We start from the raw sequence: 9,115 nt of genomic DNA, 5'->3' as shown, positions 1-9,115 counted from the left end.
GAACTTATAGACTTAGCTTGTCGCCAAAGCATATACCTAAGTCTCTATAGCCTACCCTAGAAAGAATAAGACCTATAAGATTATTAGTAAATAATACTACTAGCCTAAAATAGTTATAGATATTAGCCGTTACGTATAGAACTATAATAACTGCTATAGGTCTATAATTTTATAAGATAAGACCCCGGGATTATTAAAACCTCTTTTAATACTAGAACGCCCTTAGCAGTATATCTCTATAGACTTCTATAAACTACCTCTAAACTATAATAAGTATAATATAGTTATAATTCTAGTTAACTACTTTAGTAAGCGCCTATTCTTAATCCCCTATTATAAAAATATTAATACTAAAGAGGCGGCCTAACTGTATATCTATTACGTCTATTAAACTTATAGATTACTAGATACTATCGTATCTAATTATAGGCTATAGTTTATATCGGCCTTTTAAAGCAAGTTTACCTAGATCTTAGGTATTAGGCTAAAGCTTTTTATAGTATACCACTCCTAAATAAACGGTTAGATAGAGATTATAAATTAATACTTAGACTAGAGACTTTAGCCCTTTATTAACTACTTTTAGGATAACTAGGCTAAACTGCTACCCTTAATAGACTATACCTAAGCAACCTTACCCAATTTTTATTATTTTTTTTTTTATATCTATTATATTATACTACGTGCAATACTGCGCATGCAGCCTCTAGGCTATAGCGCTATAGTTCTATATACATAAATCCTTTCTAGGCAGCTTAATATATACTAGTAGCTAAGTGGACACTCTAGCCCGTTTTTAAAATGCTAGGGGAGCTCTAGTGACTGGTTTTTTTTTGTTTTGGTATTTTGCTTACTATAGTCTAGTTTATACTAAGAAAAGGAAATCCTAGCTCTTTTATCTATTTCTGCTATATTCTGCCGTTTCTAGAGTAAAAAAAGCGCTCTAAAAGATAGATTTTAATTTTAATAAAATAGTTTTATATATAAGAATAAGAGAAACCTAATAGCTTACTAGCTTGGAAGCAGCTACCAATTACCCCCATACGACTTTTTTTGGAATTCTATACCCTATTTCTTCTCCTTGCTTAAAAAAAGGGTAGGGAATTAGTAATTAGTAGGTACTCTCCCCAAAAGTAATCTACTAATGGTATTTTATAAGGGCGAACCTCGTTATATAAACCCACTCCCATAGGAAAATTTTCATGAGGTTGTCTGTATAGGGTATAAATACCAATTCGCCCATACACCTTATATTTTACGTGCTAAAGTAACACGGGCCGGTCCCTTTCCCCCTACTATAGCTACCCTTGGTACATCTGCGGTACGCCTATAGTGCGGTATTGTGTGGTATATTGTGGTAGTAGTAGTAGTGGTGGTTGTGGTAGAGGTCGTCTGTAGCGCGGGCTGCAGACTAGTTGTGGTAGAGGTCGTCTACAGCGCGATGGCTGCAGACTAGCTGTGGTAGAGGTCGTCTACAGCGCGATGGCTGTAGACTGGTAGAGGTCGTCTGCGGTGGCGTCTGCGGTGCATCTGCGGCGCCCTTACCGTGCGGTGGATTGGCTGTCTGCAGTAGACTAGCTGTAGGGAGGGCTGTCTGTAGTAGACTAGTTGTAGGGAAGGCTATCTGCAGTAGACTGGTTGCAGTAGAATGGTTAGTTGCGGTAGTAACGCGTCGCGGTAACGCGTCAACCTTACTCTATAACTCTATAGGATTTATCCCTATCTAACTAGAAATAGGCTACTTGCCCTATATAAGCTTTAACTAAGATAGACTAGAAGGACCCTAAACTATACGCGAAAAACTATCTTATAAGGAAGCCTAGTAGTATATTAAGCGCTTAAAAGAAGCTTAAACGGTAGCCTATATAAACCTAGAGAGGGTCTAAAAATTAATAAATAGTAGGTAAATAAGCATAGACGCGAGCCTAACTTTACTATAGGCAATATAGTCTATGTTATAATAAGGACTAGAAGATAGAACGGCCTAGCTATAAGCTAAACTATTAAATAGTAAGACCGTATAAGGTTCTTAAGAAGATTAATAACTTATATAAAGTAAAGCTCCCAGATTTAATAAAGGCTTACCCTATTTTTTCTGCCGGATAAGCTATAAAAGGCTATAGACGACCTATTACCTAGATAAAAGAATAAACCTCCCCTACTAATTTAAGTTAATGGCAATAATAAATAGGAAGTTAAAGAAATTCTAGCCTATAAACTTATAAGGGAAACGCTAAAGTATCGTATTGGCTAGAAAGGATATAACTTAGATCCTACTTAGTACCCTATATAGAACTTTATAGGTAGTCCCTATAAGCTTTAAAAGTTCTATAGCCGTTACTCTAATAAACTTAGACCGCTAAAATACTTAGATAAATAGATAAAATGCTAGTATAATAATGATAAAAAGCTACCAGAAGAGCATAAAGATAAAAACGTCCTATATATAACGGCTCAAACCATTACATAAATGCCTTAACGGAGGCTTAAACAAATACTTCAAAGGTGAAGCGAACGAATGCTGTATTATAAAGATATTAAGCTAAGGAGCAAGAGAAGGTGGTAAGGCCACGTCTATATACATATGCCAAGTCTTAAGCGATCCCCTAACTAGGTGACGCGCTCCAGCGCCGTCACACTATAGGTATAATATAGACTATAAAGCCTAAGGGCAGGCTTTTATAGAGGGGGGGGGTAATATTATAGTACTGGCAAATTGCCATAGATTGCCGTAGATTGCGGTTACGTGGCGTAAAGATCGTATAAAACATCGAGCGGCGCTACTCTTCTCCTCCTTTCCTCTCTCTAGCTTTGGATCCTCGTTTATAGACAATCCAATCGTACAGGCTTGCGCGTCCCTCTTGCCGTGCTCGTGCCTCGATTGACTAAGTCGCTAACACTAAATATACTTAACTCTCTTTTGGTATATAAGTTTTTAACCTAAAGACACTATCTTTTAAATTAATTTTAAACTTATTTTTATTATTACTAGGAAATCTAGTGGCTAGTAATTATTAGGTAGATCTATTTAAATTAGAATATATTCTAAATATGTTATAAACACATTATAACTAGTTACCTATAATGGTTGGTTCTGTTTTAGAGCTAGGAGGTAAGTTGTGTGGTGGGATGAGCGATTTGGGCTCGGTTGACCACGTAATCTTATATTTTCAGCTGAGGCTGCCCCGTGCAGGGATTGTGCATTAGCGCTTATGGTAGACCCACCCTTTAGCGTTGTAAGACCGACCTGCATCCAGGGAATCTGAAACTTAAAATCTTTAGGTGAAGGCTTCCAATTCAGGGAAATGCGATGACAGTACAGGATGTTGTAGCACTAATATGACTCAAGTCCCTCCTCCCTTCTTAGACTCAATTCATAGGATAGAAGGATTTAGAAATCGTCAGTGCATTAAAATTTTGACAAGTTTTCGCACGATAGGCCTCTGCATACGCAATCCAACTACACGACAGGCCGCAACCTCACGATTAAGCTTAGACTATATAAGCCAACTCGGCATTATATTTCCAACGTCTCTCTCCTTATCAAGAATATGGCACCAGACCTAAACTCTCCTGCCTCAAACGGGCGCTGGGATTACTCCAAACCCGGTTCCTCCGGTTACGGCATCCCCAACATTATCTACAATGTAACCATTCATACATATCATCATATCTCCCGAAATGCTACTGAAATATCCTTAAGGATCCGTCGTCCCGCCCTCTACGCGTCATAACAATCGCTGCTGGGTTATCCGGCATCCTAATGGCCTATCAGATCCAGAAATACTGTGAAAACATCAGGCATGTCATCTAAGAAGAACGCGGACAGAGGGGGCACATAACTTGAGAACCGGTATCCGGGCTACGCATGCGACATCCCAAGTCACGCATACACGTACAACTTCGTGCTGAATCCGGACTGGCTTCTTTTCCTACCCGCCCGACATCCACGCGTCCTGAGCAAGGCCATCGACACGTTCGAGCTACGCAAGTGTATGACGTTCAAATCCTATTGGCTGGAAGACACCAGGAAATGGAAGGTGAAGCTGCGCCAACAGGGCCCGGGACAGGAGCAGCCGCACGAGTTTGAGGAGGAGTGCAATTTGCTGCTCTACGCTACTAGAATCCTGAACAATTTCAAGTGGCCGGACATTCAGGGCTTGCATGATTTCAAAGGCAGGATTGTGCATACAGGGTACTGGCCGAAGGACTACCAGAAAGAGCAGTGAAAAACTGATAGAGTGGCTGTGATAGGCTCTGGCGCGTCTTCAATCCAAACTGTGCCGAATATGCAGCTTTATGTAAAGCGTATGGATGTGTTCGTGCGGACGGCGTCTGGTTCATTCAGATTGCGAATGGTTTTGGCGCTAATAAGGAGTATACCGAAGAAGATCGTAACGCTTTCTGCAATGACCCCAAGGTTCCGGCCCCACATACTAGCGATGTCGAGGGTCGGGTGAATGGCATATGGGGAGTATTTTATTCAGGATCGGAAATGCGGCATGCAGAAGTTGTGGGGCGAGAGAATGGCCGGGTTTCTGAAGGATGAGCGGTTGGTGAAAGGATTTACGCTAAAATGGGAAGTTGGCTGTAAGTATCTTGAACTGCCGTGAATGTCGCACGGTGTAGGGCTAATAAAGATCCCGGGCCGACACGTCACTCCAGGAGACCCGTACATGGAAGCGACCCAGAAGGAAAACGTCGATGTTCACTTTACGCAGGTCGAGCGGATTACGGAGGAAGGTGTGGTAGGCGGAGATGGTATTGAGCGTAAGGTGGACACTATCATCTGCGCAACTGGCTTCGATGTCACTTATAAGCGGTAAAAATGGTGTAAACTTGTATGTGCCTGAAAAATATCTTGGCCTTGGTGCCGAACTTTATTATGTTTGTTGGACCAACATGGTATATTCCCCCAGCGAGAGTTGTAACTCTGAGTAATCTGGCTAACAGTTTGGTAGGCCCGTGGAGAATGGCACCGTGACAGGCCCCTTGTTATTAGTCTCGGAGTACGCGGTCCGGGTTATTAAGATGCAGGAAGACAACATAAAGGGCTGGGTCCCAAAACAGGATATTGTGGACAATTTCAATGAGCACGCCCAAGAGTGGATTAAGCACACCGTTTGGAACGAGGATAGCCGGTCCCGGTATAAAAACAACGATATTGGCAAGGTCAGTGGTTTGTTCACAGAAATACACCGACATATCACTCTTAGCCGTACGGCCCGGCTCTTCGCTTCATTATAGTACGAATCCAACCTCCTCAAAGCTCGCATTAAAACACTAACCAGTTTCGCAGCCGACATTATAGCGCAACCCCGCTACGAAGACTTTGAAATCAAATATGAGCACAAGAACCCATGGGTAGACCTTAGCATGGGCTATACATTAGCTGACAGTGTTCCCGATTCAGACGTCACGCCATATCTCCAGCTTGAGAAGATTAATCTGAAATGGTTTGGAGTAGTGGGAGCCCCCAAAGGTAGCTGCAAAGGTGGAAGATGAGAGGAGTCAGAAAGAGAAGGCAGCGACTTCTGGGGAAGTGAGATCTTCTTGATGACTTGCATTGAAGTCGACAACTGGCCAAACCAAGCGAGCCATGTAGGGATAACTTCCTACTTAATTTTAACTAAACTCACTTCTTACGCTTTTATCCGGTGGTAATTTACTGCAGCCTATTTGGCGGTATTCCAGATTTGGCGCTGGCTAGACATTCCTAGCATGCCTATGCCAATCTTGCTTATTTCATTAGCGTATTTTAACGACTATAAACTGTAAAAAGACCCCACTGAGAAGCTCGAGAGGCAGACAGGCGAAGATGTCTATAGGCGAAGTAGTTGATTCAGTAGCGAGCACAACTAGGGTCAGTTTTTGATGAGAATTTTAGGCAGATTTTGAAACAATCTATGTAGAGTTGGTGTCTCTAGTGGGTCAGTGAAATAAGGCTACGGTTTCCTGTCTGGGATAGTACATGTGACAGAATTAGAGTCGCATGGTGGAGAGAGTCGGGATGAACAAGAAACTCCTAGGGATACCAGGAACGAGCAAGGTTCCCAAAGGTTTTAGCTGATCCATATAATATTAAGCGCTAGATCCTAATAATCTAATGAGTTTCTAATTGCATCGTAGACTCCTATTTCCCGCTGTTAGCAACGACCACGAATTCTAATGCCAAAATGCTCGACTTACTAGCAACATCTGGGATAATAAATTTCTCATAAACCAACCCAGTATGTGTCGCCCATCCAGCAACCCTCTTAACTGGAGCAGACAACCTCAAAAACGCTTGTTCTTGAATTGTCGCTGCAACTTCAGCGCCCACACCAGCATTCATCATACTTTCATGCACGACAATCGCCCGGCCAGTCCTCTTCACACTCTCCAGTACTGTAGCTCTATCCCACGGGTATATCGTCCTTAAATCAATTAACTCAACGCTACATCCAAAATCCTTCTCGGCGGCCTCAATGGCAGCTTGGCATGTGTATAGAGGTGTGCCGTAAGACACGATTGTGAGGTCAGAGCCTGGCTTCAGGATTTCCGCTTTGTCGAGAGGGAGAGTGTAGCTCTCAATGGGTACTTGCTCTACAGCGGCGCGGTAGAGGATTTTGGGTTCCATGAAGATGACCGGGTCATTGCTGGCAACCGCAGCGAGAAGGAGGCCTTTGGCTTGTACAGGAGAGCGTGGGATTACAACTCTGAGGCCCGGGACGTGCGTAAATAGAACTTCGGGTGATTGTGAGTGGTAGCTACAGGCAAGGAGTGGAAGGTTAGCATAGTTGGCTGAATTGTGCCATGAGATTCGCCAGACATTTGCCCTTGTGGATGAGATCAAGAGATTAGGACGTACAGCGCGCCGTGTCCGACCACTCCCGCTGGCATCCTGACGACAATCCCTCCGCAGTCCATTCCTGTGTCTCCAGTCCTATATCGAACCTTCGAACACTCGTTTATTAGCTGGTCAAAGGCGGGATATACGTAGTCGGCGAATTGTATTTCGGCAATCGGCCTCATCCCCTCCGATGCTGCCCCAATTGCGAATCCCACAAGCCCTTGTTCTGATAGTGGAGTGTTGAAGACACGCTCATTACCGAAGTCTTGAGCTAGGCCCGTTGTACAGCGGAAGACACCTCCGAATTGCACGTCCTCGCCGAAGACGAGAACCCTCTCATCCGTTTGTAGAGCATGCCGCATAGCCTCATTAACAGCTTGGAAGAGGTTTATTCGCTTTGTTTTGGTTTGGCGGACATATTGAGGGAACTCAGGGTTTGCGAGACATGATTGTGAGGTATGATTAAGGAGAGGGGTCGTAGAATAGTCGACAGAACCGTTAAGGCGAGCTGCTGTAGGCCCGCTTGAATATGTTCTAAGCTGGCTCGATCTGTAAGGGCCAGGAGCGTGAGGCGCTTGTCGAGGGTGAAGCCTAAGAAAGCGTGATAACGCTCGCATTGTAGGGGGTTTCGCAACCATGATTACGGGTAAGAAAACTGGAGCATCGGAGGGAAATATTATCAGCAGTGAGACACGAACATCATAAGAATGAAGCAGGGGAGAATAGTATGGGAGACAGTGTTGGTGTTTAATCTTGGTCGTCGGCAGAGTTACACCCGGCTAGAGTCGGTGTTTCCCCAGGTTTCGGGGATTAACTTTGTGTCCCGGCTCGCGAGGCTTCGACTTTAGAAACACGTACAGTCAAATCTCTTTAATACGATACCGTTTGTTCGGCCGAACGTATCGTAATACCAATAGTATTGTTATATCAAGAGTCACGTGTAGGCGAATAAGTAGGAAAACGGGGATTTAATACCTGTTGGTAGGGGGGGGGGTACGTGGACATCCACAGGAGCTTCCTGAGATCACGTGGTTGCTTTCGCCTGTTGTATATTTTCTTTATCTCAGGTGCCTCAGCCTCGAGTAGAGCTTTTGAGCAGAGCTTTTGAGCAGAGCTTTTGAGCAGAGCTCCGTGCAGAGCCTTAAGTAGAGCTTTGAGCAGAGCGTCGTGCAGAGCTTCGAGCAGAGCGTCGTGCAGAGCTTCGAGCAGAGCTTCGATAGAGCTTTAAGTGGAGCGTCATGCAGAGCTTCGAGTAGAGCTTTAAGCAGAGCTTCGAACAGAGCTTCGAGCGGAGCAGAGCTTTAAGTAGAGAGCTTCCCTATATAGACCTTGTATTTAGGCTTGTTTTTAAAGGCCTTGTAAACGGCTTTGTATAGAGCTTTAAGCAGAGCTTATATAGGCGTTCGTGCAGGCGTTCGTGCAGGTTTATAGGGACGTTTGTAGGGACGTTTGTAGGGACGTTTATAGGGGTATTAGGGGCACGGCTGGGCTCTATTGCGAATGCAATATATAGAGTAGGAGATAAGCTTTCAAATCGAGGTATTGGCGAGCTGAGAAGCCCTGTATTAGGGGTCGAAGTACGACGTTAAAGGCGATACAACTGTCGTCCACCAGTGAGGCTGTACAGCCCTTACAAAACGCGCCCATAATCTCTTAGACCCTCGGAGAGAAATCCACCTCGGCGCTCTATAATTGGCTGCTAAAGCTAGCGCAAGCACTAACGCCTGCGGCGTACATTAGCTGCGGCGCCAGTCGCTAATTGGCTTAGATGTGGCGGTGCCAGCCGCTTATTGGCTCAGGAGGTAAGGTGGATTTTCTCTCCGAGGGTCTGAGTCAACTGAGATAATATATTCTCATCCTTCGTGACTGCTCCACCTTATGGAGTCCTCACACACCATACACCTGCATCCCCGTGTGACAATACCTAAAAAGGCTTAAGATGTCTACCTTACGGGCTAAATAAGGCTCTTTCCCATATAAATTCTCTACTAGTACTTGACGATATTATCAAAAGTCAGATTATTGTAACATTGTGCTGAAAAAGGCTTGATCAAGGGGTGTAGATCGTAATGTAGAGGATATCGTTATATACCCCATATCGTATCAAGGAGGTTTGACTGTACCCTTTCACCGTAATAAAGCAAAACCATCGGTTCTCCAGTAGGCAAGGTAGTCATTATTATTATTATTAGGCCACTGCTAGTTATACACCCCCTAAATGATACGCATACGCCCCCCAATTGATACACGCACACCCCCCACCTAAACAGGCTTAGATTCTTC

The 9,115-nt window shown here is 44.0% G+C and overlaps 2 protein-coding genes across 2 annotated transcripts; one reads left to right on the top strand and one right to left on the bottom strand.

Annotated features, from left to right (window-relative positions):
- Nucleotides 1-3,409: 3,409 nt before the first annotated feature.
- K441DRAFT_703351 (flavin-binding monooxygenase) lies at nucleotides 3,410-5,924 on the top strand. The gene is made up of 10 exons (XM_067653468.1): nucleotides 3,410-3,647; nucleotides 3,704-3,805; nucleotides 3,849-4,195; nucleotides 4,241-4,316; nucleotides 4,349-4,474; nucleotides 4,509-4,590; nucleotides 4,630-4,822; nucleotides 4,962-5,179; nucleotides 5,217-5,246; nucleotides 5,300-5,924. Exons 1-10 carry the CDS (start codon nucleotides 3,552-3,554, stop codon nucleotides 5,503-5,505), a joined length of 1,476 nt encoding a protein of 491 aa, XP_067507731.1. The 5' UTR covers nucleotides 3,410-3,551; the 3' UTR covers nucleotides 5,506-5,924.
- Nucleotides 5,925-7,702, bottom strand: K441DRAFT_654242 (thiamine diphosphate-binding protein). Its single transcript, XM_067647662.1, has 3 exons — nucleotides 6,851-7,702; nucleotides 6,190-6,749; nucleotides 5,925-6,133 (listed from the first exon to the last, which is right to left on the bottom strand). Exons 1-3 carry the CDS (start codon nucleotides 7,468-7,470, stop codon nucleotides 6,096-6,098), a joined length of 1,218 nt encoding a protein of 405 aa, XP_067507730.1. The 5' UTR covers nucleotides 7,471-7,702; the 3' UTR covers nucleotides 5,925-6,095.
- Nucleotides 7,703-9,115: the final 1,413 nt, after the last annotated feature.

The sequence above is a fragment of the Cenococcum geophilum genome (assembly GCF_001692895.1).
Source record: "Cenococcum geophilum 1.58 unplaced genomic scaffold K441scaffold_7, whole genome shotgun sequence".
Lineage (NCBI taxonomy): Eukaryota > Fungi > Ascomycota > Dothideomycetes > Gloniales > Gloniaceae > Cenococcum > Cenococcum geophilum.
The sequence above is the reverse complement of the archived record's forward strand: the minus strand, read 5'-3'. Positions and strand labels throughout refer to the sequence as shown.

What these genes read in the sequence shown, in the direction of transcription:
- K441DRAFT_654242 (XM_067647662.1), bottom strand. Translation starts at nt 7,470, where the DNA reads ATGGTTGCGAAACCCCCTACAATGCGAGCGTTATCACGCTTTCTTAGG. An exon ending in GTGGTCGGACACGGCGCGCT is followed by an intron (nt 6,750 to 6,850) that starts GTACGTCCTAAT and finishes CCTTGCCTGTAG; the next exon opens with CTACCACTCACAATCACCCG. An exon ending in TATTATCCCAGATGTTGCTA is followed by an intron (nt 6,134 to 6,189) that starts GTAAGTCGAGCA and finishes AGCGGGAAATAG; the next exon opens with GAGTCTACGATGCAATTAGA.
- K441DRAFT_703351 (XM_067653468.1), top strand. Translation starts at nt 3,552, where the DNA reads ATGGCACCAGACCTAAACTCTCCTGCCTCAAACGGGCGCTGGGATTAC. An exon ending in TCCCCAACATTATCTACAAT is followed by an intron (nt 3,648 to 3,703) that starts GTAACCATTCAT and finishes AATATCCTTAAG; the next exon opens with GATCCGTCGTCCCGCCCTCT. An exon ending in GGGTGAATGGCATATGGGGA is followed by an intron (nt 4,475 to 4,508) that starts GTATTTTATTCA and finishes TGCGGCATGCAG; the next exon opens with AAGTTGTGGGGCGAGAGAAT.